At 36.1% G+C, this 27,911-nt stretch overlaps 1 protein-coding gene across 6 annotated transcripts in view; it reads right to left on the minus strand.

Moving 5' to 3' along the window:
* Positions 1-1,536: 1,536 nt before the first annotated feature.
* DPY19L3 (dpy-19 like C-mannosyltransferase 3) overlaps positions 1,537-27,911 on the minus strand; it is a 39,723-nt gene continuing 13,348 nt past the window's right edge. For 5 of the 6 annotated variants that reach the window (XM_068955263.1, XM_068955266.1, XM_068955265.1 and 2 more), the window contains 14 exons: positions 27,707-27,852; positions 25,918-26,041; positions 24,988-25,122; positions 23,145-23,276; positions 21,909-22,010; positions 21,081-21,154; positions 20,680-20,838; positions 19,009-19,134; positions 18,557-18,668; positions 17,927-17,983; positions 13,335-13,417; positions 6,613-6,745; positions 5,718-5,876; positions 1,537-5,081 (listed from right to left, as the gene is read on the minus strand). In XM_068955263.1, the coding sequence (XP_068811364.1) occupies positions 4,920-5,081; positions 5,718-5,876; positions 6,613-6,745; positions 13,335-13,417; positions 17,927-17,983; positions 18,557-18,668; positions 19,009-19,134; positions 20,680-20,838; positions 21,081-21,154; positions 21,909-22,010; positions 23,145-23,276; positions 24,988-25,122; positions 25,918-26,041; positions 27,707-27,852 (1,704 nt within the window). In that variant the 3' untranslated portion in view covers positions 1,537-4,919. The remainder of the gene's footprint in view (positions 5,082-5,717; positions 5,877-6,612; positions 6,746-13,334; positions 13,418-17,926; positions 17,984-18,556; positions 18,669-19,008; positions 19,135-20,679; positions 20,839-21,080; positions 21,155-21,908; positions 22,011-23,144; positions 23,277-24,987; positions 25,123-25,917; positions 26,042-27,706; positions 27,853-27,911) is intronic. The other variant, XM_068955267.1, reaches the window with a different exon arrangement.

Raw genomic sequence — 27,911 nt, forward strand, 5'->3', positions numbered from 1 at the left:
AACAAATGCTGTAGGTACTTACCTTGTAAGGATACAAGCTCAGTAATAGGAGCTACTCATTTGCTGGTGCCGTGCCCTATTAAAACCACCTTTTCTCTTTCTAGGGATTACTAATCAGTTCAGTTAATTTAGCGCTCTCAGTGCCACTGGTCTAATTACTGTACAAGTCCTGCAATCACATCTCTCGCTCTCTCTTTGCTTCTTCCACTTTTACAGAGACAAACATTCTGGCATTTCTGTACCCAAAAAAGCTCATCGCAGTGTGGCACTGACATCTCAAGAACAGGGACAGCTGGCCAGACAACAAAAAGCATTGCAATGGATAAGGGGGAAGGAAAAATTTAAATAATAATATTAAAAAAAAAAACAGTAGGTCCCTAGGTAGATGGAGTTTCAGTAGTCTGGTACTTTTATTAATCTTCTTCCAAGGTCTTACAGACTTTAACATGTAGTAAGACCATTTTATTTAGTATAAACTATTTGTAAAAGTCTGAAAGTCAAATAATCTTGTGGATAGTGGTATTTGATCTGTCTGCCTGTCAACTACATTAATCTTTGTGTTTTTCCCCCCTTTTAAAATAACATTCCAAGTATAACATGTAGCCAAGCCATACAAAAGCTGCTTGTCCTTAAGTCTGACCTACTGGCTAGTACCAGCAGGTTTAGAAGGGAAACCTTAGCTGCAAAAGGCACAGGATTAGGAGATTAGGAGGCAGTCAAGCAGTTCCTTAATTATAGAAATGATGGAAAACATGGCCATTTCTTGGGGATTTCAATAAATAGCTTGCACCAGGCTGTTGATAATTGTTGATGGATGAGAAGGTTTTGAGGACCCTGGTTCTCTGGAATACAGCATCTATCAGCAGTCCACCTTATGATTACATTCCATTAATTACATGAATAATCTTATGGAACATCTCAGTTTGTTCCTAATTAACATTGCTGACCCTCAAAAAAAAAGTCTCTTAAGACTGGCATTACATGTGCAAAGACGTTGTACTCAGGCACTGAAGATGGAAAAAAAAAAAACCAGATGTGCTGAAGAGTCAGCTGTATACCTCTGTGCATCTCATTCCACCCACTGAGAGGAGTTCTAGATTTTCAAAAGTGTGCCTATATCAGGACATCCTAAATCAAATAATCCTAATTCATGGAATAAAGATTACTAAAGCTTGAGCTACAATGAGGAAACTAGCAGTGGATCTGTAGGGGTCAAAAGCAAATTATATTTATTTAAATTAGTATAATTTCCTCAGACAGTCTACTGGCCCTGTTAAAGCTAAGCGCATGGAGTGACTTGGTAACACTCATGACCGATACCTCTTTAACTTGTAATAGTGAAAAGAATTTCAGCAACCTGTAAAACACAAAGATGACTGAAGAAAGTCAGTGATATGTGCCATGTAACAAGCTTGAGAAAAAAACAAGACTTGCTGAAAACTTTGTTTTCCTCCATACGAACTGATACAAGGAGTGCAGGATTCCCTAACCGCTTTCTCTATCCATCCCATCATAAAAAAAAAACAAAACCCAAACTTGTGATTTTCCAGTGACACAAATTTATTTAGTATGCAATAGTCATTACAGCTCTGTACAACAACATATTATAAAATAGCCGCATGTTAGATTTCACCAGCAAAATACTGAAACAAGAAATGAAAATACAATTATGGATCTCAAAGGCTTTCCTCTCCTCTAAAACATTCTGGCTACTTGATAACATTTTGGCTCTGGGATCTAAAAAAGTCCTTCACATCTACAATTCCACTGATGATGCACAACTTAAAAGTCCTTGCAGACAATATATAACACATTGCAGAAATCATGATGGTGTCATTCACACAGCTAGTTACTTGTAAGATTGCCACAAGTGTTGTTCATGGGGGTGGATCATACTTAATACGATGAAAGAGATGCCACATCAGCCACTTGGAAATAACATGCATCGGGATGATGTAGTTCAAGAACAGGCAGAAGTTATTATAAAAAAATACACAGTTTTAATGCAATGAACACGTATTGTAGAAAGACACAGGAAGCAGAGAAAATATTTCTCAAAACATGATGGAACTCCTGGAAGTCTCAACGACCCATACACCCAGCCCCGAGGAACAGGAAACGTAGCCCTTTTCACCACCGTTCCCTACAGCCCGGCACCTTAAGCCGAGGCTGCCTGCTCCCTGGGGCTGCAGCCTTCCCCAGCATGCTCTGCTCTGGAGCCAAGCCTAAAACCGGGGCAGGAGAGCAGCTGCTGCCATGGGGTCACTGTCCCGATGAGCACCTTCCCTCTGCTGAGCTGGTAAGTGGTCTGCTTCTTGGCATTTTGTTTTATGGAGGTTAGTCTGCTGAAGGTTGTACTAATCAGTCACTGAAACGTGTCTCTTCATTTAAAGTTAAAATTTTCAGATACTGGAATGTTTGGAATTGTTTAAGAGTGTCACAAGCCGTGTAGGCCTTAGTGATGGCTAACTGCAGAAGTGAAAACAATTTCAAGAATACTGTGAATTTAACACCTCAAATTTCTGCTGTGCTGTTTTGGGGGATATTTGTGTTACAAGAAGATACCATGCCACTGTGGTAGTTCTGGATCATAACAGCTGTGTTTTTAGTGCTTTCTGAGGAACAAAGCTATCTTAGGTTCTACTTTGTAATTTTTTTTCACTTTGTAGTTTCTACAAGAAGCTTAAATTTCTATTTTGGCAATATTAGAGACTGCTGAAGAAAAACATCTACTCTGTTTAAAAATCATTATTGTTACAGTCAGGACTTCTTAGTTGAAGCTGTTATCTAGAAATAAATTCTGAAAATCATAGGGTACGACTGGATCTTGGAATCCTTCATTTCAATTGGAAGAAAGCTAACGCACCGTTAAAGAAAGACGCAACCACACTTTAAAATAAGACAATACAGCCTGGAGATACGTTACCTTACATGTGCTTGTTTTCAATTACTGTAAGGCACTCACTGAGGAACTCACTAACCCATGCTTTCAGCAAGAACAGGCATGCATCATTACAGGCCTAATTAAAGTTTTAATACTAATTAAAATGTTTTATTATTGTATTATGTTAAACTGCAGTGGTCTCCAACCTCATTAAAGGATACAGGACTGAAATTATTCAGGAGTTTCAGTTGCTCAGTTTAACAATCTAGCTACTGTCAATGTTTGATTTAAATACAGTCTGATTAAAGCACGCTTTCCTTTTGTGTTAGCATGAAAGTGCAGGAAGATGTTGAACGTTGTTTAATGAGTATTTACTGAATATAAAACTGTTTGAGCATGTGACATAACTGTCTCCCATCTCTTCAGTAATTTACCTTACTACAACTGAAAAGGGGAAAACATTTAAATCACTTGGAATTGGAACACAGCTCAGTTGTGAAAGTTAATCTCATTACACATCTTGATTAAATTAAATGTGGAGTTTGCTTATCAGTAGCACTTTAAGTTTCCCATCATTAGAAATTAATTGCAGTGGTAATTATTGTAACTGAGTTATTTGCACAGGCCACAAACACTGTAATAGGTGTTCAAATGTTAATTCAATGCTGGCCTAGAGGCACTTGATTATTACAATTCTGTTTTTCGTAAGAAACAAATGATCCTAGTAGATATCTAATTAAGGTTGGAGAGTCCTGGTAGACTTTCTGTCAGACTTGATCTCTAATTTCAATATAAAACCAAAATAGCACTAAATTACAGTAAAAGTGAGAGGTTATCTACATAGCATTTAAAAAGTCAAGAGAATTCACAAAGTTCTAGCCTGGAAAAAGACAAAAGGCTACAAACAAACCACAAAGCTCTCAGATATCGAGACCTGCCTTCACTTAATCTTTCAAATCAGTTCAAAAAGAATCCCTGTAACCTGTTTTTCAGGATAAGGACCAAGGACATAATGAGTTTTTAGTGTACTAAAAATGTAGCTTTGTGTCGGAAATACTGTAAAGCAAAGCTCTAGTACCTGAACATATTTCAAATACCCAAATTTCCTGCCAATTTGAGAGATGAATGTTTCTCTTGTAAGGCTGGCAGTGTTCAATTTTGGTATCCTACTGCTGGAGTATATGGGGTGATCCTCCGTTGCTTGGAAAGCAAATACAGAAAATAGTGTTGTGAGAATCCAAGCAGAGAAACTTGTTCTTTGTTTGTCCTGAGCATTGTAAGAGGATACAAACACACAGTGTGTATCAAAAGCATGCTCCAACCTTAGTTCTCACTAGAAATATGTAACACTCCATCATTAAATGCTTAACATTATAAAACAGCATGTTTCTGTATCACTAAAAATGCTGTACAATCATTAAAATTTTATTCTTTAAACTTGTTTGCTGATTCTGCACTCACTGATTCTGCAAACACTCATACGCTTGGAAAATCATGTCTGCATATAGCCCCAGTGAATTCAAAAAAGAGGCACTGAAAGAGCGTAAAGGTTTGCCAGGAAGGATCAGATCATAAGACTAAACCCAATATTGTTGTTAATTTTAACGCTTCACAAAGATAATGCATACTTAGTAATGGAGTAGCATGGCCTGCTTTCATTGAATTTTTATCATTTTTGTAGTAAAAATCCAAAACCCTGAGCAGAACTTTATAGGCTAGGTATTCTGCAGTGGTCATACAGGCTGTTCATATGTCTTTTGGTTGGTTAAAAATGGAAAAAGTGCATATCCTAGGTACTGAGAAGGTCAGACTTGATAATCATAATGGTCCCTGCTAGCATTTATTTATGAATCTATGAAAATTTTGGCAACATTGAGAATGTTATCAAAATGAGGCTATCTTAAGGAAAGTAATTATACAAGAAACTATTAATGTAAAATGTATTACAAATGTAACACAATTGTAAACTTCTTCTCCATCTTCTAATGTGGGTTCTAGCATTAAAATACCGAACTTGAAGCCATTCTTGGAAACGTTATTTATGCTTAGCAAGTTTGTAAACGTGGAATGTTTTGTTTTGAAACACTCTAGTGAAGTGTACAGTGTAAGAAGGCAGATTTTTTTTAATTTCCTCACAGAAGCGAGGATACAATGAAGGTTTCAAATCAGGCTCATTCTCTCCCAAGCCATCCATGATCTGTAATGAAAGTGAACAGATCTGTGAAATATCTTTAGCCAATTCACTGTTATAAGCAATAATAAGAAACTAAAAACAACCTTGGCAAAACATTCAGTAGGTCAGACTGATCAGATTTACTAACAGTGACTGTGTGACACAAGTGGGAGGAAGAAATGTTAAGATTACAGGACCATTGTCTCTATTAATCATAAATGGCTGATGTGTCAGCGTCACCTATCTGCTCTTGGTTACGCCGTCTGCTATGGCTCCATGTTAATTCTAGAAACGCTTTAAAATTCCCTTGACACAATGGTGTAGCACAACTGCCTGCTTTCCTGCGGGAGCTGAAGCTGTGACACGATTTACCCTCTGGAAGGGAACACTACGTGTGCACGGCTAACCTGATGCTCAGCAGAAAGTCATTACTTACTTTCACCAGGTTAAAGTCCTCCTTGTTAATTACCAAATACCACTAAAAGCAAGCAGGGTTCTTTTTGGCAACTGCAAGCATGTTGAAAAGCTCCATTAGATTTTACTTCCCGCTCTCGTAATGAAGTGGAAAAAATCCAAGCTTTTTCAAACTGTAATTACATTTCTTCTACAAAAAGCTTAACAAAATACATTTCATTTATAAAACTTTGATATAATACTTACATGACCATTAGCTATATCAAGTAGGTCACGTAATCGACAGCCTCTACTATGTCTTCTTTCATAACATATACTGTCTTCTAAGATCACGTAGTCTGTGCCAAAGGATCGCAGTATTCTGTAAACATCTTCAGGAGATCTCTTGGCATAGATCTGATAAATCTATAAAAGAAGAAAAATAACTTGTAAGACAATATATTGCTATGCATTTCTCTGTGCTTTCAAAGTTTCTTTGTCTTTAATCAGAGAAAGAAATGACATCTATAATCCACATGACTTATGTATATTGAAAATACTTATATATAAATGCTGTATCCAGTAGCGATCTAGAGTTTCTATGTTACAGCTACTATGATGCACAATAATTGCACTACAAAACTGAAAGATAATGAATGGTGCTGCTGTCTGCAGAAAGTTCTTGATAGACGCCTGTAAAGCTCTCAGAGACTGTCTAAATTATAAGAAATGATAGCTTAAAGCTATCTCCCCAGCTTTGTGTGGAGGTGGTTTCTATATCAAATGTAATGTGCTAGTTTGGGAACTGAAGAGACTATTGGGCAAATCAAGGAAACGCTCCATATGGGTTAAAGAACCTGGTGGAAAGGCATGATCTATTAACATCAACAGTACCCAAACTTGTTCATTCAGAACCAGCTTGAGTATCTAGGTACAGTTATTCAGACATATACCAACCACCAGAAGTGAGTTAGCAGATTCCCAAAGTACTACGAGTTTCACAGATGAAATTAAATCCTGGAACTGTATCTGAAAATAAGCTAGAGCAATGGGTAAAGTGTGTGATATGACTTCTAATGTCTTACTAGAGATGGCAGGTGTTTTGTGCAGTGGAGCCAGTGACAAGGATGAGTATTAGCCAAAATAATCGGAGTATTCTTACCTGTTTTGTTCTCTCTCTCAGATTCTTATCCTCATAATGGGGATGATTAGTTAAGATCCGTCCAGTGCACAGTTTGACTCCTGCTAGTAGCTGCATGCTCCCAGCAAACACTGCTGTGTTTGGAGTGTTTGACCTAAACAAATGTTCATAAGCCTGATAAGTCTCTGTAGGGGCATTTTGGCATCAATTATTACAGATTAGAAGGGAAAAAGACTGAAAAAAATATTTTTACTGCCTCCCCTCTTTTCAGGGAGCAAACTACTCAAGCAAATGTGTGTGCCCCCTTCCTCCCCCCACCCTGAGATGAAGCCTTAAATTCCAATATTCCCTTTAATGACATACTCTTAAAATTAAAAGGCATACATTTGTGAAGCGAATAAATTGCAGTAATAAATACATAACTTATTTCTTTAAGTGTAAAGATTATCATACCTAATGACAACACCTATGGAAAACACAAGCCTAACAATCTGTATCAACTTCCATGTTTCGTCTATTTCTTGCATTCACATAGCCACTGAATATTTATAGATTTCTATATCCTAATTTTTTCTTTATTGCATGAAAATTTTTGTGACTTAGATTGATATCTGATATAAGACATTCTATATAAAACAGATTAGCTGATCTGAATGCAAGTGCTTCTTGTTATTGGCCTGGCATTCACTTGGAAAATGAATGGAATAAGATTATTTTCTCATGTGAGATAGACTGATCTTCCTATTCTGATAATCATGGGAGAAAAATAAAGTACAGTCCTGAAAAAAATCACCCTAGTTACAGAAAGTATGGCTGTGGGGGGATGATGCAGAAGATGCTAGATAGAAATACCGTTAATTTTTGGTGTTGTGGTCTCGCGTAAAAGCACAGCCAGCGCCTGGAACTGTTATCTAAATAACAGTCCCGGTATTCCAGGATTGTCTAAATACCATAATGAACAAATGATTTCTGCGTCCCACCCTCATGAGTTTGCAACCTAAAATATATGAAAAGACACAACAGTAGGACACTGCAGAGACATGAAGTAAAAATGCAAAGCAGTACAGACTACTGTAATTAGGCTGACAAAAATGTGTCATAATATGCCAATCGCTTAGCTGGTATCTAGTGGTCAGTAGGCATATATAACCAAAGGGTGTTCTGTGAAAAGACCGAAACAGCAGATAGAACTATACATTAAACAAAGTAAAATGAAATTAGAAAGGAATGTGAATAGACACCTAAAATACACACACATCCATCTGTGATAGTCCTGACTGTGACACGCCAGGGTGCATTTAGAAGCCTTTTGAAACCACAGCTATAAATTCAGCCTGCTTTAAGCTCCAGGCTTGAAAATGTTAAGAGACCAAGTATTAAACTTTACTATTGCCTTCCACGAGATAATGCTTAGAAATGAATTAATATTTATTACAAGCCCTTCCTAAATATTCTAGCACTAGTATGTTAATCTCCTCTAGCGAGGACAGAGCTAGTATTTTTAATATGGCAGTTTAACTTTACTGAAATACTCGTTTTTCAGCAGTTTATAAAACCAGTTTCATTTTAAATTCTGAAAATACGTAATCTCTCTTTCATATCATTCAAAGCCATAAGTGTCATGAAGTAAATGTTTCATCAAAAGAAATGAATTAATTAGTCTTAGAATTTAATGTGAGACATACGTAATGGCCCTGACAGGCTGTCAGCTAGGAGCGATCCCCAAATCTGCAACAAAACACAGTTCTTTAGTCTAAGCTGCAAAGAGCACGGACTACATTCACAGAGGGGCTTGGTAGAGCTTAGACACCTAAACAGAAAATGATGATTCTGAAAACACCTTCCCTATGCAGATGTGTTCATGCCTGGTCTAGCAAAGTTCTTTGGTGCTAAAAGTCCATTTCTGTGCCTGTTCAAGATTAGTTTAAGTTTCATAATGCTCAGCAGTACTGATCTCCTGCCTTGGCCTCATCAAGGCAATCCTTCACCTATGATTTCTAAAGAGCCCAGTATAATGCAAACTTGCAGGATCAAACTTTAAAACAATCAAAAAAACCCCCAAACCAATGCCCCAAAATAGCCTGCAGGAGTAGCTGCCCCTTTCCTAAAAAAGAAAGGTAAAGGAAATGGCGATAGTGTCCTTTTTCTATAACTTCCTGGTTAAAATGCTTGTGAAAGAAGATGACGACACAGGTTCAATTCTTCCCCTTGCTAAGGGCATGCACTCTTGCCACGAAGAGGTGACGTTATTGGTGAACATGTTCTTCACCTACTAGGCATTAAAAGAGCTGTACCACCTCCTTCTCCTCTGTCTGTATTTTAGAAGGAAGCACTGCCCCTTGCTTGCTTCCCGAAGAAGCAGCTAACGTGCCTTGTTCCGCGACGGCGCTCAGAGTCGGGCGTCCCAAGGGAAGGCACGTGTTTCCCCCAGACTCGCGCTTGCATGTGCAGCTTAAGACCTTTCACTGTCCCTGTCTTACTGGGGCCAGCTCGGATGGTTCCCAGACCAGCACGTGGCTACTACCAGTGCTATCAGATGCATTCTTTTCCTGTGCTTTTCTGGTAATGCCAAGAAACCAAACTCTGCCGCTGGGGACAGACACCTGGAAGCTGGGAACTGACACTGAGCTTTGTCATGTCTGCCCTTCCTTGTTTCTAGCTCCAAGAACTTAGCAGTTACCAAGTTTTTATCTTCTGAAACAGCCACTAGAGGGAACCTTGACAATTAACTCACAGTTTTCAGGTACAGCCTGATTTCTGTATTTCATGCAAGCACCTTTCTCTAATACTCCTACCTGAGTCAGACGCTAACTGCTGTGGTCGGTATCCAAGGCAGCTAATGTGCTTCAAACCACTGAATGACACTTCTCTATTATAGAAAAACGAAGCAATTTTTACAAATGTCTGAGCAAATGATGTATAAAATGAAAGGATAATTTGTTTTTATAGCTTTCTGCCAAGCTCCATACCACGCTGCCCAACCTGCAAACAATTTATTCTGTACGAAATGTCACTAAATAATGACAAGGACGTACAGGTCAAACTGATTTACATTATATAATTTAAATGTCATTCCAAGCAGACCTGATGGCATTTTGAACAAATAATCTCATTTATTTTTGAAGCTCTAAGCTTTCAACAAGTTAATTACAGCTGAACTAATGGGTAAACTAAGCCCTATAAAGTGACGTGTGAAGCTTTTTTTTTAAATCTGTGCTTAAGAATGTAGAGAATTATGTAAATACTAAAGAATAACTCCTTAAAAAGGAACGTGTTTTACAGGAATTGCAGGTCTATGCTTTACTTACACAAACTTTAAAAAGTGGTAGTAATTCTTTCTTGTATTAAGTTCCTAAAGAATTATTGTGAATTTGTTTTAAGGAAGTCCTACTGAAATGGAAAACGTTGCAATTATAGGTTACATCATTAGAAACAGAATGGCCGTTTCTATTAAAATCCTCCAGAGCTGAACTCTGTAGTCAGCTTTCAAAACTATAATATCTGACAAATCTCAGATTATTCTTTTACTAGCATCTGGATGTGTTATGAATCTATAAAGCAAAAGGGTTAGAGAGAAGGAGAGTCTGAAAAGGGCTTATCAAATATGCCACTTTACAATCCCTTTTCTTTTTTTTTTTTTTTTTTTTGAAGTCTTCTTATTTCCAGCATACTATGTTAAATTATTACAGGATAGCTGAAGATGATAGACAGTAAAACATATTCAGTGAAGCTGCCAAGGTTCTTTTCTTTCTCTGCTTTGAAAGGACTGAAAATAGCAAAAATGGAAAAAGATAGCCACCAAGAAAGAGCAATAGGATGTGTGTTTTTGTCAGTTCCAGCCTCAATTTTATGCAGGCATATTTTGTTCTCATAAGGGAGTGTACCTACACAACGCGCATAAACTCAGTTCTAAGGCATTATTAAGTACGTGCCTGAATCGTGCTGACAAATCAAGGGTCAATCACATAGGATAAGTCCAAGAATGTAAGACAATTTTTTTTTTTTAAAAAGTAGCAGTATTACCTGTAAGTGTGAAATATGTGTTGATTTCAGTATGATTACCCTTGAGATAATAAATCGGGCACATAGGTAAGTAAGAGTGAAGAGTTAAAATTTTTAGTTGGCTTTAAATTAACAGATAGCCATTTGCAGAAACTACGGAATAAAAGAACCACCACTGAAACACGGGTATTCCATTTTCGTAACCTTAGTTAATTATTTTTAAATCTGTGGGGTCTCCCACTATACATTAGTCAGGAGAACACATGCCATCATAATTAAAAATTTGCCTGATTGTCCCCCACACATGAATCAAACACACCTGACACACAACCATACAGTGCTAAGTCTCAGTCTCACTTAACTTTTCCACTGGTTTGGCTGCTGTTTGAGACTTGTAACAAGCTTTTCTATGCTTTTAGTAACTGCTTATGGTCCTCCAGTGTGGGACCAGAGCTGTAAACTACCCTGGGTCATTGGTAGTTTTTTTTTTTTTTTTAAAGCTAGAATACATTAAAAGTGAGGTGGTAGGTGGAAAAAAAGCAGAAGATTGGGATAAGTAAGATCATTATAACAAAAATGTGCTCTGTAATAGCTGCAATCTAATACTATGCAAAAACTTTATTGTAAAGATATAAACCGGTATAACTTCCTGGAAATGCTATGGTAATTTTAGTAAGTGGGATAGTGTTTAAACAAAAAAAAAAAAACCCTGCAGACATTTTACATTGGACAGACAAAGAGTTGGCTATTATTCAGACTGTATATTTGGAAAAGTTAATATGCATTTAGATCCAAGCAGACAGAAGGGTCTTCTAGATGTGGAGAGACTGCAGTACAGATGAGTTATTCCTAATTCAGTGCTACACATGACAAATTAGAGCTCCTCATACTGAGTGTTAATAATGAATAATTAGTTCCTGACCCCAAAGGAACATAATGCAAACTTGACAGTTGTGCTATAGTTAATCATCTGTCAAGTGTTAGTACAGTAAAATATTTTTCTTACACATCAAAATTTAAGTAAAGAAAATGAGTCCCACCTTGAGGAACATATAAATTTCTGTTGACTGGTATTTAATGCATAGATAATTAACTTTTCTTTCCATGAAAAATACTTCTAAATACAATAAATTCCAAAGAGAAAATTTCTCTCTGTAATTGTCTGTCATGACTTCAAATGCAAAGAGGACAAGCACCAGTTTAGCATTCTCAGCACTAAGAACATAAGAAAAATTATTCTCCTTGGATCAGTCAAATCCAGTTCATGGCTGGGAATAACTCCACATGCATATTTTATGTATAAATCTATATATAACTCCATATATTGTACACAGGAGACCTGAACTATCAGACATTTACCATCTCTTAATAAAACAGTAGTGCTAAATGGAACTGTCTGGTAAACATTAGTCACGAGAACGTGTCAATATGGCTACAGACATACTAAATGATGGAAAAAACATGGCCTGCTTTCAAAATAAGTCAGTGAAGGCTTGCAATATATTTTGCTTGTAAATTACTCCTTCTAGCTGATGGACTAAAGAAATACAACATTACAGAGCATAAAAACGTTGCTATGGGTGGAATGGGCTTCAACTGCTGGTTGACTGTATGCAAAAACACAACACAGTGCTCCAAGGAAGTATTTCAAACAGTTCAGGGCTAAATGTAGTACATTCAGATTTCCTTTCAGAATATTTTCCTCAAGAACAGGAAACTCATTTAAAAAAAAAAAAAAAAAAAAAAGCTTAATTGGAGTTCCAAACATATTCAAATCCCAGGAACCTCTGTTCAGAACTTAACCTAAAAGTTTTTAGTGGTGACCTTATGTCATAGAACATATCCTTTAAGTTCACAGTCTTCCAGAGAATGCCCTACCTATCCCATCCCTTTTCTCGGGATCTTCTATACACAGTGTCCCAAACTGTTTCCACCTTATAAATACTTTCCTACACTCTCTGAGAAAGGATTTGTGAGAAAGCAAGTGATGAGCTGGGACTGAAATGATTAACTCATACTCCTGATACGGACTTCGCATCTATGCTGTGTCTTGGCAAGTTAAGTTGAAGTTTGCCTATTAAAATTTTGTTCAAGGCTCGGAACATACATTAGGATTAATTCTAATTTCAGTGTAGGTATATTGAGAGCTGTGAGTTCAGATGTCTGTCCACTTTGCACACCAGAATCACCATGTTCTGCTGCAGTAAGGTACTCCAGGTATGAAAAAGTTGGATTATTCTCAAGTCCAAGAAACAGACTGCAGAATAAAGATTTCCCAGCCCTACAACTGTGTACATCAAAAATTTTAGTAACTATAAAGTTGAAAAGAGAAGGCCATCCGATGGAGGTGGTGAGGGGAATTTATTTCAATGCAAAGTATTATTGATATCAAGAGGTAGACACAATATTATGGAAGAAGCTTGACACCTCCAAACTGATACCTCTTTCAGTGAGGGAATACTAGGGGTGCTTATGGGAGCAAGTGGAGTAAACGGGTTCCAGATACACATGCAATACAGTGCCACAATACTGAACCAGAGCAGGCTGGAAGACTTCACATCTAACTGTTGTCTGCAGCCATTAATATGCTAACCTCTAGGTGGCCCATTCCTCCTTAACTATCCCCATGGGTCACCAGAGTTCACTGATGACCTGTGACAAATAGAAGAGAACACTATAACTAAGAACATTAGATCTATATAAATAGCATTTAAATTAAATAGAGAAAAAAATCCTCTTACTTAATCCAGTTCATCAGCTCCACAGTGTCTGGGTCATAGAATTCTCTCAGCTCTGACAGTTCATCCATTATTCCTGGCCAGAACTAAAATGAAGACAAAATAAAACAAACTGAAGGCAGAAGGAACAAGAAAAGCTCTGCATGTTGGAATGGATGTCTTTATTTCCTCTCAGCTGGCAACTGACCCTGTCCAGCTCATGCTTAGGTTGCAAGCCTAAAGCATAGCTACCCTTCTTATGAAGACTGTGTGACTGCCATTATAATGCATATAGAAAATTTTAGAGTTTGAGATCTGCAGTTCCTACCAGACGACAAGAGAGGAACAGAATGACCAGTTGTGGTGAGCCTGAGACATGCACCTCGCTGGAGGGTCCCAGGGTTCTTCTAGTTGGAAATCGGAGCAACCTTAAACTCCAAGGGAAACTAAAAGTTGCTACCAGATGTCACTCTTGTGTATATTATAAACAAGTTGTTTCCGTTCACTGACTAGAGAATAAATTTAAATGCTTTAAGCTATTTTTGACAGAGTGAATTTTAAGAAGCGAGCCAAGAAAAAGACGCAACATGTAACAGTTCAAGATATAGTAGTCACGCCATCAAATAATGACTATGATGGCAGGAGAAAAGGCACTAGAAAGTTAACATGGTGCCATTAACTTTAGAAAGGCAGCTTACAACTAAGAAATATATAAAAAAAAATCCCAAAATCTGTATCAGAACCTAAAATCCTTAGATGTGCTATGGATCCTATTAATGTATTTCCAAAAGGCTGAATTCAAAGAGAACCATGAAGGCCAAAAAACCAAAAGTATGACTAAATGGCAACATCCAATAGACTATTTGGAGAAAACATTCTTGAAAATTTACCTAAGACAAAGAATATGTAAATCAAATATGGAGGAAGGAAATAAGGAGGACTGAAATGGATTTTGAAAAACTAACCAAAAAAACCCCCAACCAACTAAGAGAACAAAGACTTATTTAAAGGGTTTCTTGTTGTTTAAGCAAGTGAGTATTCAAGGGCAAAAGGGAGCAATTAAGAAAGATAATGACAACACTAATAACTAACTGATGGCTTTGAGTTAGTCTTTGCTATAGAGGATGTTGTGGTGAAACCTATTCCAAACCTGACCTGCTTTTTTTTTAAGATAAAAAGGATCCCTGGCTTGCAAAGTGAAATGTCACAGGAAAAAGTATAAGAAAACCCTTGTGATGAAAACCCTTAAGACTAGTGACAGAAGAGAATGTGCTCTGCTTTGCTTCTAGACTATACTGTAAACCTGCCCTGCAATCTACTGCAAATCTAATGACCCTGTGTTATCAACTAAATGCTGGGACTATTATATGGCATTACTTAATCCATACAGGTTTTTCAAGCCACAATGTAACGCTGCTACAACTTTTGAATGAATATAAACAGCTGCCTTTCCCTAGAGGAAAAGTTTGGTAGTGGGGCTTTCTATAACTGCATTTGGAAAGGGAATTCTGAGGTAGCAAGATCTTCAGATAACACTACACTCAGTCAAGCCTCAGGGAAACAGAGGAACTTCCAGAGATCCCAATACCATAGAGTAACAGTGAGGAAATAAACATTGATTAATGCAAACTAAAGCATACGAATTGATACTCAATACGGATACAACAATTTAGTGTTGTAAATCATGTATGTCAGATCATGAAAAGCAGTATCATGACACACATGTAAGGGATACCAAAAACAGATGACATATATCAGATTCCTTAATTAAGTAAATGGGGATATGACAAATTACATAGAACAAAGAATGGTATGCAAAAGAGGTTCTGAAAGCATAGTGTGCTGGTCTCCGGGGGCAGTGTCTTCAGGAAAAGAAATCTGTCAGATGGCTTAAGTTAGTAACACATCTGGGCTGGAACAATTCTATCTGGACTGGAACAATTTTAAGGCCTTGACATTTTCTTTTGTTTCTTCTACACGCTGTCAAGTTTACAAACTTTAGGCTTAAAAAATACAAACAAAAAGTACAGGAAAAACATACACGAAGAACTTCAGTACAGCCAAAGATATGACTGACTGCTCAGATGATTAGCATGAGCAGAGCTATGTGCTGCCACAGATATATAACTCTGACTGGAGCAAAAGTACTTAGCCATGATGAAGATAAATTATCCATTCATGTAACTTCTCAAACTGCCTTTTTACTAGCAAAGTAAATTCAAAATTTGGCAAAAACCAGAAACTCTAGACTTGAAGCTCAGGAACTGATTTTAAGTGCCAACAACTTACCTAGAAATGACTGGTCCATTTAAACACAATTTCATGGGTGTTATTCTGTTAAATGCAGTGGACACTTTATATATAATTTCAGTAGTATCGGAGTATGACGTGAAATGCAAAGAATACTTAGTCCTGCATATGTATGTATACGTATATATGTGAATGGGTTGTGTTATCTGTAATATAGCTAAAGTTTGCATGGAAACGCTCCAGAACTTTCACTTTATGTGAGAGAGAATGCTTGTGCTGTTCTAACGAAGAACGTTTAATTACAGAGAAATGTAGGTGTCTTGCAGGACTCAAAACATGCTGTACGTGTAATGTGAACGCTAGATAGTGTTGTAGCTGCATCTGTATCTGAATAAATTGTTTTTTCAAGTGACGTATTTAGGATTGTAGTAACCACATGCCTCAAAAGAGGCTTTCATTAGCTTATTCAGGATTAGGTTAATCATCTCATAAAACTCCTATTTTGAGGAACGGCGCTGAAGCACGTTTTCTCTCACAAATGTAACCGTAACAAGTAGTAGAACATAAGTTTGCTTACTATTAGTTCCAAAAAACTAGCCATGAGGGCCAGTTAAAACTGTGCGTGCACTGAATATGCAAGATATTCATGCAATCCGAACATTCACTGTGCATGAACAGATGAATTCGTACCTGGAAAGGAGATAAGTCTCTGATATACAAATCCATTTGTGCTGTCAGTTTGGTTATAAAGGTTTTGGAAGGAGAATACACACACCTACTCTCACAGTAGTAACGGAAGGTTTCTAGTTTTTTCTCGGTAAGAATTTTTATTCTGATCATTGCCAGAGGAGCTGATGACAAATTTTATCAGTGTGTCAGATAGGCTTCTCTCCTGAAGGCTCACTAACTCTTACAGCTTTGCAGAAAAGACACATATCCAAATATATCCACTCATTTGGTAGCTGTATTTGTAAGAACTGATTTTTGAAAGACACAGAAAAATTTCCCTAAGAGGTGATGAATTTCTTTAGTTCCACTGAGCACTTTGGAAAATTATATTCCTAATGTCAACATAAATTATACCTTATATTTAGAAGAAACACTAAAATGAGGCTCTTCAGGTAGACCGAGCACATCTGATGACTGAACAAAAGCTTGTAAGAGTGCAAGGTAATTTCTTTTGACTTCAGAATTGAATCTGACAGGATTCAGGAACTTCAGATTCACTCATGAAGAGCAGTTGGAAAGTTCTTAATCGATATGTCACGTTAGATCATCTATTAGAACGTTGTGCTCTTGGCACCACCCGTGTCAAAAGAAATGGCAGTATTTCAATTGCTTTCAGAGATGACGGAGTAGGTAGATGACTTCCCCAACTAGCATACCAGTGGAAGGAAAAAAAATCCCTAAAAAGTCCTCTAGCAAAAAAGTAAGGAAACTTAAGTGGACTCAGTGTAATTTTACTTTGATAAACTGTTAGGCCTCTGTTTGAATTTGCTTCCCTATTTTAAAGAGAAAAAAACCCAACAGACTTCCAAAGTTCAGTCTATTAGCAGCTTTCTTAACTATTATGCTTTACTACTACCTTTTTAGCTTTAGTAACAAAGTTCACCTTGAGTTTCTGTGGAAGTAATGATTTAATGGAAAACTTCTCATCTTTTGCTAGGTATTACAGAAACAATTTCTGCATCAAAGTGGCTTGCGAATTTTTTTTTGTCTTTGTAAATACACATTGAAAGAACTGTCTGCCTATTCATTAAATTAATGTTCTAAACCTTACTGCTGTAACAGATTGACAGACTAAATCTTGAACATGTTATTTTAGCTTGGTATTCCGTAAATATGTTCTTTTATATTTTCATATAAAAGGTTGACTATAACAATCATTTGCTTCTGGATAGACTGAAGATAACAGAACTATTTGACTAGTTTAATAATTCTGTATACTTTACTTTAAAACCTATCAGATGAGATACATTAGTATAGAACACTAGGATTATTTCTTTCATTACATAGTTTAACAATCTGTACCTTATCTGCAACTTAGTAATTAATAGTTAAAACTGGAACAGACAGCTTACCTTTTCAGAAAATTATGCATGTAAATCACACCTCGTAACTTACACATGCAACTAGACAAACACTTCTGTCTATGAACAAGTATTCTGGATCACATGTGCTTAAGTGACCCTTTAAGTACAATTTTGTACGCATAAATGCATATGCAATTTAAGCAGGCTATCATCATTCTTAAAATTCAGCTATAAATCTTGTATTTAATTATATATAAAGCAACATCCCTTTAGCAGAAAAGGAAAATCCTATGCAACTAAAAATCTCAATATGTTGAGAGAAAAGAATCTTACCTTATATGAAATGTACAGTAATGTAATTATTGGTAGAGAATATTTAATCACATATGCCTAAGAGAAATCACAAAAATAAACATTAATTAGTTCTGGTAATGCATTTATTTGCATAGACTTAACTTTCAATGTATTGATACCTGATAGGTTTATCATGGAGTGGAATTTTAAGATCATATTCTAATTCTGTTTCAAAGAAAACCCTTATTTAAAAAAGTAACATAATCTACAGAAAAACTAAACTACCACAAACTGATGGTTTATATCTGCATACTTAAACTATGAAGTGAAAAAAAAAAAAAACCACTGTATCACTCAGTATAAGAGTGCAAATTTCTGTTCAGGCTGCTGCTTTCTTAATATAGTGACTAAGACATTTTAGTAAAAGTGTAGTTATTTTTCACAGCTGCATCTATATTGCCATCTAGTGTATTCAAATGGAATTGTTTAATATATAAACATTAGAAAATACATTTCCCTCATTGGTTTACACAAATACACTTTAGAAATAGCTAGTCTAAGGGGAATACAAAACATTACTCATTTGATACATAGCGTATAACTCTGAGTCTTGAGTGTCTCCGCTTTGGGGCAAACAATTTCATAAAATGCAGTAGGAATAGTGCTAACCCTTTGTGATGTGTAGAGACGAACACATTTCAGGATAAGTCCCCATACTTCTGTACTACAAAGACCAAAAGATGCAAATACACACATGTGGGATGTCCAGAGGTACTTCATTCTGGAAGAATACAGACAAGTTTTTGCTGATTATCCGGAGCTCTGCTAAACTGTGCTGATAAGATCAGCTATGTTAGAAAAATTTTGAAAACAACTTTCTTGGTCTTTCAGGACACTGAAAGAATTGAGTAAAATATCAACTTTGCCCTCTCTCATGAACTCTTCAGCACAACTCTGCTCCCAAAAACTTTGTGGCAGAACTTTTGGGAAGCGTCTCAGTCTAGAAGCGCACCAGGAGCAGACAGAGATAAGGAAGGTTCATGGCCATAGCAGATTAGCCTCTTACTAAAATACTCAATTGTTCACAAAAACTTTCAGTAAAACGTTTTAAAAAAAAATACCTCATTGTGCTTAATGCCAAACATCCAAAAAGAACTGTGTGAATTAAGTTGTAAGCAGCCCCAGGCTTCAGTGCTATTGTGCAGTCTTCCATATTTTCCATGAATTTTCCAACTTTAGTTGAACCACTGATTAAATACAAGAAGTAAAAAGTTCTGTCAATCTGTATATTAAGTTCTGTCATACACTTTAAATAGTACAGTTGTATGCATTTTGAAAAGTAATCTATCCTTCTGATGCTAGAGAGCAATACTGTTGCTATCAGTCTGCAATCATTTATTCTTCCAATAGGAAATACTCTCTCTATGATATAATTAAGCCTGATAGCACTAACTTGATACAATATCATCAAGTATTTTTTTTTTCATGGTTGGTTTTCTGGAAGTGCAATGGGTTTAAATGCGCTGTTTTAAAAACGGATAAAAATGTTTACAGAAAGGCATGCTTGAACAGCTTGGTTTATTGCTTGAAGCACCTAATTTCACAGGGCTTATTTGAGGGCTCTTGATGCAACTGAAGAACTTATCTGTGTTTTGTGGGTTGTGTTGGTGTATCTGGATTCTACTAAAGCCACAGAATGGAAGTAAGCTTATAGAAAAGGCATGCTGAAAGGACTGGTTATTGCTTGATGTGGACAGTACCGCTTGATGTAGGTGGAAGGCTGGTCAGGGAAAAAAAGCTCTCCCGCCCCCGTGCGTAAAGGTAATTGAGATAACTGGGCAGTGTTTAAAAATTAGGATAAAGTCTGAGACTGTATTTACAGTTACAAAAATGAAGAGCTGCAGAGTCTGTTTGTTTGTTTTTAAATTGACTGATGCAGTTAGTTTTACAGAGCTTGGCTAAATGGTACAAAATGCCTTACAGGTGGTGGACTTCACAACTACTATTTTACCATAGTTCTAGGACCATAATAATATCCCTGTGACCTTGTCTCCCTGTCTCTTGTCCTGTCTTTCATAAAACCTGTAATTATTGGCATTAGTTATATAACTTTCCTTGAATTTTTCATTAACCAAGTCTTGTATCATCCCTTCTAATTTTTGGCCAGGTTCAATGTAAAACTGAGAAATCTACAGTTTACTTTTACAATTTACATTTACTTTTTAAATAAGCTTAGCATTCATTTTCTTCTAGTCTTCTGTAAATTCCTCTGAATCCTATAGACTAAAAGTAACTTGATTAAAGTGGCACCTGAACTATCTGGCTAGGGGGACTACCATTAGGTAGCAGCTGGTGGAGCAAAGTTGCAGTCTGCAACTCTTGGTCCCACCTTTTTACGCAGATCAGGAGGAGTTCAGCATGGACTATGCCAGCTCACCTCTGGGTAGCTTACTGACACCTCCAGAGGAAATCTTTAATTTGAAGTGACTGGCACAGGGGAAATGGGATGAACTAAAGAAGCTAACATTGTTTTGTGTAGCTTAAAAAGAAAAAGGAGGAAAGATTGTTATTGCTGTTGTTTAGTCTTGAAATATAGTTCACATTTTTAGCTTTAATGGGGAGCTACTTATTTTGCCTGATTTGTATATCTCATGTCCTACTGTTTTCCACAAGTACCGAGAAAGGAAAACTGTATGCTATTGCATGCAACTGCCAGTTCCTTAGCCTGTTGAAGAAAAAAAAAAAAAAAAAAAAAAAAAGATTAAAATCTGAATTTTAAAAACAGACTGTACCTGAGGTTCTGAAAGGCAACAATTGCAGCTGCTACTGTCATAGGGAAGAGAACAAATATGTAGACGTAAAAAAGTAATGTATCCGAGAGTCTTGTAAAAGTATTTAATGGCAGTAAACCAAAAGCTTCTTCACAAAGATACAGGTTAGCATCAAAATCTCTAAAGAAAAAAGAATAATCCTTGTCATCGTGCATTTCATAACTTGATGCCAAAAAGGACCAAAGTTTCCTTTTTTCCAAGCAATAATGAAGCTGCAGATGTGGTTATTAGGAGGAAAATATATGACATAAACACAAGGTAAAGATTCGTGATTTATGACCCAGTTTTTAAATGAGTAACAGCATGTAGGCTTCACTTCACAGATATAGAAAAAAGTAAAATTGCAGTTAAATATATCATACCTTGTTGCCCCAAATCCAAATTTTGCTTTCAGGAATTTGAATATATGTTCATCTGACTCAAGATTTAGAATTTTCTATGAAGGAAAAAAAAGTAATTATATTCTAACTATAAAAAATAAACTTTACCTAGTGAACAGGTTGTAGGGTTTTCTTCATTACTTTTATGAAACTGCAAATCAATACAGACTTACTTAGACTGGGGAGCTTTGCAACCAGAAGTACATCATAAGCATTCAGTTTGCAATCACGGTCCTGTGGTCTAAAGGGCAAGTTATTTACCTTTTTTTTTTTTTTTAAATATAAAAAAATCTAGGGTAGTTTTTTAAATTGGCAACCTCTTGTTAAGACTAAAACTCAAAGGAGAAAAAATGTTACTGTCACTAATGTCTGCAGATCTCTTTGCACAAGCAGCAAATAGAAGTATGGGATATTCTACATCATTTTTATAACAAGTACTCATTTTTGAGTAGATTCATTGGAAAAGTAAATAGAATTAGGTGAAAAAATTGGCAAATGCTCAGAAGTATCATAATGCAGGACAGATCTACACCTGTTATAAAACTGCAGATGAACTTCAATATATGAATATGCATATGTATTTGATTAGGTAGTGTTAAGCTGCGATAAGATTCTTGAATATATGCTTTAAAGTGTGGATGCTAAAAAGATCAGCAAAGCAGTCTTCGATTGCTAAAGCTTATTCTCTCAAATGTAGTGGAATCTCACTGTAGTTTTTTGTTTAAAGACACTATTGTAGATGACCTTTTAACAAATAGGTTTTTAATACAATGAATCTGTATAATTTTTATACTAAAACGATTTGCTTACCTTGATGAGTTTATTTACTAGAAGAGTCAAGCATGAGACAAATAGTATATGGAGGAAAAGTTTCCCAAGCCTACTAAGCAAGCCTCCCTTTTTTAGATTTTTCTAGAAATAAGAATATATTAGCATTTTAACATACTTATATTTAACATACTTATATTTAACATACTTAGGACTTGTATGTATTTGGAAGAAAAACAACAGAGACTATTTGGAACTACTTATCTGTTAGGTCTGATGAGGATCAAATTTGTGTTAGGCTAATGTAAGCAAGAACATAACCAAGTATCCAGGAAAAAAACCTCATACGTTTCTTCTCAGAAACCAGAGGGACAAAGTCATAAATACTATCTGGCTTCACTCATCTGGCTGAGTCTTATGACTAGCCAAATAGGCATCTTTCAGAGATGGCCCCATTATGCTTACAGAATTGCTGAAATCCAGTGAAACAACAGTGGCTGTGATGCAGGATTCTGCCAGTTTCAACAGCTTTGTGTGCCTTTCCATGTATTTATTTGATAGCTCTCCCACTTAAATATGGCAAAGGCATGTTCTGATTATAACTGTCGGGTGATACTATTTTGAGCAATTTTCCATTTCAAAGCTCCAGATCTGAGAATTGTCTTTTGGTTACTTACAGGCAGTTTGGAATATGTGCAGATATTGTCTAACTATAAAAAAAAACAGTCCTGATCTTAAAAGGAGGTACAGAGAGATGGAGAGAGATGCAGCACAAATGGCTCTGTAAATTCAAATATTCTGGTTGGAAGCTGTCAACAATTACTAGTATCAGAAAAAAACAGGACTGTTAATGAAGGAAAAGTTCCTAATCTTTGAGGGATACAATAGATTTCAGTAAAATGAATTTGACATATATCTACTTCTCATAGAGTATTTTGCTGGATGCATATCCGTAAGTCCAAGAGAAGCCCTGCTGAAACAAAGTCCATTTCCTTTTTTTTTTTTTTTTTGGTGCAAGCAGTTTGGTTCCAAAATTATAAATGTGAATAGCAATCACAGAATTATGGAGTGTGATGCATTCAGTTACGCTGTAGTTAGCGTAATTGAATTCATTATTATTTGATCATGCAATGTTTTTGTTCCTTTACTCTTTAGTAATTCCTGTAATTAGTATTAGTAATTTAAGATTATCATGCAAGGGGTGAGATTTTTTGAAAATTACTTCTCTTTCTCTCTCTCTCGGTTTATTTACTATTTCAAAAATATTTCAGTACATACCTGAATTGTCCTTGCTATCAAGACAGAAGCATTAAAACTGATAAGTAATGATCCAAGAATCATAGAATTAAAGAACTGCAGGACACAGACTAGCAGTAATCCAGAAACTTGAATGATATAGAGCCACGTAACCTGTAATAATAATGATATTTTATGCCTGCAAAACTTTAGTCTTAGCTGTTTTTCCTTGAATATTTCTTATAACTTATTTCAACAATACTTTTACAAAAATATACTGTCTTTCACTAAATTGTTATGCTCAGAGGCATTACTATATCCTCTCTTTATTTATGTCCAGAAGCCGTTAGATGAATATTTTATATATTTTTGCTACGGAAGCCTGATGCTCTAATAAACTGGACATGCTGAACACTTGCAGAGTGAGGAAAAGCTAATTACTTAATATTTTGGGAATGTTTTGTGTCTTCTTCAGTCACAGAAGTGCTTCTGTAGCCTCTGTAAAGCCTTTATGACCCAAGAGTTACAACTCAGTGCCGCTAAGCAATCAAACAGTAGCTGATTTCTGCATAACTTTTTTATGTCTTATCAAGCTATACTAAATAACTATTATGAATGTTCAACTGAATGTATACACTAGAAAACAGCTGATCGTGAGATGCAGCGATACTGGAAACCAGAAAAAGTAGATCCTGAGTTCAGTCTTGTGTTACAGCAGTGGTCTAGTCAATTACCAAATGGTCCAATAAACTCCAACAGTTTTAAGTTGCACTTGTTGGAAAATTAATATGGAGCAATAGTGGTGCAGTAAGTCCGTTTTAGAATAGTTTAAGATGAAGCTGGTAATGGGCCAAACTTCAAGGTAGCTGATTAGTCACGTTAATTGCTAGCTTCAGCTTACACTTGCAGATATAACGACAGCGGTTTAGAAACTTTTAAATAAACCACACTTATTTTGACATGTAGCCACCATACTAATTTTCAGTTAAACGCAATTGCTAATATTCAAGTCTGCTTCAAATTTAAGATGAAATTAACATGAGCTGCTACTCCACTGTGCTGTAACCTTCCTTAAAGTGAGAACCTTTTTCAGACAGTGTAGTATTTAAATAGGCTAAGATCATTTCAGTATAATTTCACGTTGACACTGAATTCAAAGCCAATATTCTAATTTACTACAGAGTATTTCCATTTCTTAGAATTGACAGTAAAGGCTTGCTTATCCTCCTCCTAACACTTGTTTTACTTTTTGGCTCATTCAGTTCAGCAAAGTACCAGTGATATTGTTGCTAACTTCATGGTGAATTTCAATGTAGAAAAGACGCTACTCTTGAGCAATCTGGTCTATTCTATTCCTTCTTTTGTGGTACACTGCCTATACCTGACTTTCACACAAGGATGCAGGATAGTCAGGACAAAATTCATACATTGTTATGACTTCGCCTAAGACAAAGATTTCTTGTGTTTCACTTCCTTCTGGCGAGTTCTAGAGATGCTCAAGCTGTGGTACAATTGACTTATTAGATCTACTGTTATGATGGTAGTTAAAAGCGACCCCTTAACAGCGTCAAAATATAGCTGTGTCTAAACATTTTGCTATTAGACTTCAATAGCATATAATAAATTGGAAGAAAATTAGACAATAAGTTGATTAGACAAAATGAAATATAATCAGCTGAAAAACAGAAATGGTGTACATTATGTTTATTCATTTCTACACTTACAGTAAATATACCATGATTATTCCAAAGCATATCAAAGAAGCACAGTGTATATTCTGTATTACTTTTGACATACAGATCACTGAAAAATGCAGTGCTTCCAGAACTGTTAGTAATATGATGGAAAAAGGAAAAGTTCAGTCATTTCCAATCAATGATCTTACCTTTGCTGTAGGAAGCATGTCAAAGCAGTCCAGTATGAATAATACCAATGCCTGTATCAGCATCATAAACTGATTAAATTGCCAAGTCAGGCTAAAGAAGAAGGTTGCTATGAATACAGCCAGAAGGGTCAGTCTCTGGAAGATGGAGGAAAGAACTTTTATTTAACTTGTTTTCTTCACCAAAGAAAACCCTTTTTAGAAAGGTAATCTGGTTTTATTTTTAAACACCTTTTTCAAACATAAATGAGTTCTCTAACTGCAATAACTGCTTTTAGGATAATGGCAATTTTTTTTAGAGTTCCAGGTTCTTGTGTTTATACGTTTATGTTTTACTGTTGTAATACCACCTGCAAGAAAATGGTGAGTTCTCAGCTCCTTTCAATCCATAGATTATTAACATGCAGTATATATTTTATTACGTTATAAATATTAGTTCACCTAAACAAATTGAGAAATAACGACTTAGACCTGTTAGAGAAACTGCATCATGAATCTGCTCTTATTCCTGCAGATGACAAGAACTTCCTATTAATATAAATGAAATCAAAAGAAAAGCTTTAAGCCTTGAGCTTTACAAGCTTTTCTCCTGCCTGCTTTGTGTCAGCCTCTCATGTTTTCTCAAATACACAGCACTGTCTTCTTGTACTCTTCAGAGCTTCCCATTAAAGTTAAAAGCATCCCTTTAATTTTCTTCCAAAGCTGAGCATATGTATCTCTTCATATTTCAACTACATCTACATTAATAGAAGGATCGTCCGGTTAATGTTTTCATTTACAGGTAATATCTATCTATAGCTATCCACTGCTATAAAGGCTTAAGTTATTTTGTCCTCAAGTTTTATAGACAGGTATCCGCACTTCACATTTCAACCACAGACCTGATCTTTCTGATACTAGTTTTACTGTGTCACAACTGTTAGAAATACTCACTTCATGAGCAGGCTGTAAATGAGTTCTGAGTAGGTATGTGATGGCTGCTATTTGAACTGCAAAGAACGGTAGTGCCCAGTTCTCTCTTAAAGGAATGGTGAATTCTACTCTTGTAGTATCTATTCTGTACAAAAGAAACAGTTTTGTCAATATAAAACAAATAATCCCAACCTGGTGATAGAGAGGTTGCAATGAAAGGCATGTTTTCTGGTATTTGTCTCATCAATAAATTTGCAGGCTCTGTAATCTATTCCTCTCAACATGTCTGATGGAAAAAACATCAGTATGAAAGTTCTACAAATCTTCCGCTGTTCTTGTACCTCAAATCCTGTATTTTAACTTGCTGTTAAAGTTGTATGCTATGGATTAAACCTTCCTTACCAAGCAAAGCTTGGGTGATTTAAAAACAAACAAATTCCAAAACAAAAACAGTCCCAAAATCCTGCATATGGAGTTTTCAGGTAACCAGTAATTTTACTCCATTTTTGGTTTGTGTAAAGCACATATAAGAATAAACAGTTATTAATCTCTTCCCTGTGATCCCAGTGCATTGGATTTGAACGCCACTAAACTGATCAGAAACTTTTGATCATTTTTGGAATGTTCTCACATGAAAGTGTGAAAGAAGTTAAAACTCCCCAGAGGCAGTCATTACAAAATCTCAATGCACTAAGTATGGAAAAATGTCAGTTTTTTGTAGAGGAAATGTTTGCTAAAACTGAAAACAAGCAGCACATCTGAGACATGCTTAGCTACAGGGAGAAAAAAAGATTTCTAAAATGGAGTTACTCCACAGCCTCAGATATACTTCATTTGGACAGAAAGTCTTTATCCAAATCAATTCCATGTATTTACTCTGTTTGGGAAAAATAGTAACAAGCTTCCATTGTCCATAAATTATTAGAAAGTTGGACAAAACAAATCTATTCCAAACCTTTTATAAGTGGAAAAGATGCCCTCATGAAAGGAAGATGTGACTATTGCACTTTGTATGTATTTTTAAATTACTTTCATCTTAGGAGAAAGAACCCTAGCTTCACCACGACATACCAATAACCATTCTGTAATTGACATGCTTGCAGATTAAGTTCTTTACAGTTGCTGATTAACATATCAAACAGTTTTGATAGAACTGACACCGTACTTTTCATTTCCTTGATTAAGTACAGATAACAGCTTATGTTACCAGTCTTAGCCTCATTCCAGCTGCTTTGTGCTGGCCTAAAGCCAGTTCCTTAGTATTTCTCTCTGAACTGAGAAATCTTCAAGTGATGAAGCAGCAGAGCAGTTCAATTGCCATCTTTTTTCTGACTCTTAGTGCAGGAGATGTCTACAGGAATAATGGAATGGAGAAGCTGAACTTCTGATGATCATAGGTTGTTGAAACAATCTCTGGAGGTTAGGTTTGGGGTGGTGAGGAGAGGCATGAAGGGCATGTAAGAGGATGTCTGTAACATCTAAGAGATCCTAGGCTGGAAAAGATGGGATACATCATCTGAGGATCTAGGCATGTCCAAAAGACGTCTATTTTTAGACACTGATTTGACCAAAACTTTGTACTCAAACATCTTGAAACTTCAAAAACCGAGTCTGCAATTTCAGCTTATTTCTAATTATTTTATTTTCTAACTTTCTGTTATATAAACATTGTACTGTTTTCTGGCTAATCTGGAGACCTTGTAGGTTCTATTTGTGTTTTTCTCTAATTAATCATGCATTTGAAGGTTTAATGCCTTACCTTTGACATAAGGTAAAATTTTAGAAAGATTTAATATTAAATCTGACTTACCTGTTTGTAATATACCAGAAAGCTGCCAACAACCCTGAAAGCCATGTTCCACTAAGAAGCCAGCTTGTTACATACAGAGCAATGACATAAACCGCCTGAAGTCCAAACAAAGTGTAGATATAAAAATAAACAGGCTCTAAGTATTGCTGTAAAACAGAAGGATACTGATGTTGACATAAAACACTTGGGGGGGGGGAAAAGTGTA

This window comes from Struthio camelus, chromosome 10 (assembly GCF_040807025.1).
Source record: "Struthio camelus isolate bStrCam1 chromosome 10, bStrCam1.hap1, whole genome shotgun sequence".
NCBI classification, from domain to species: Eukaryota; Metazoa; Chordata; class Aves; order Struthioniformes; family Struthionidae; genus Struthio; species Struthio camelus.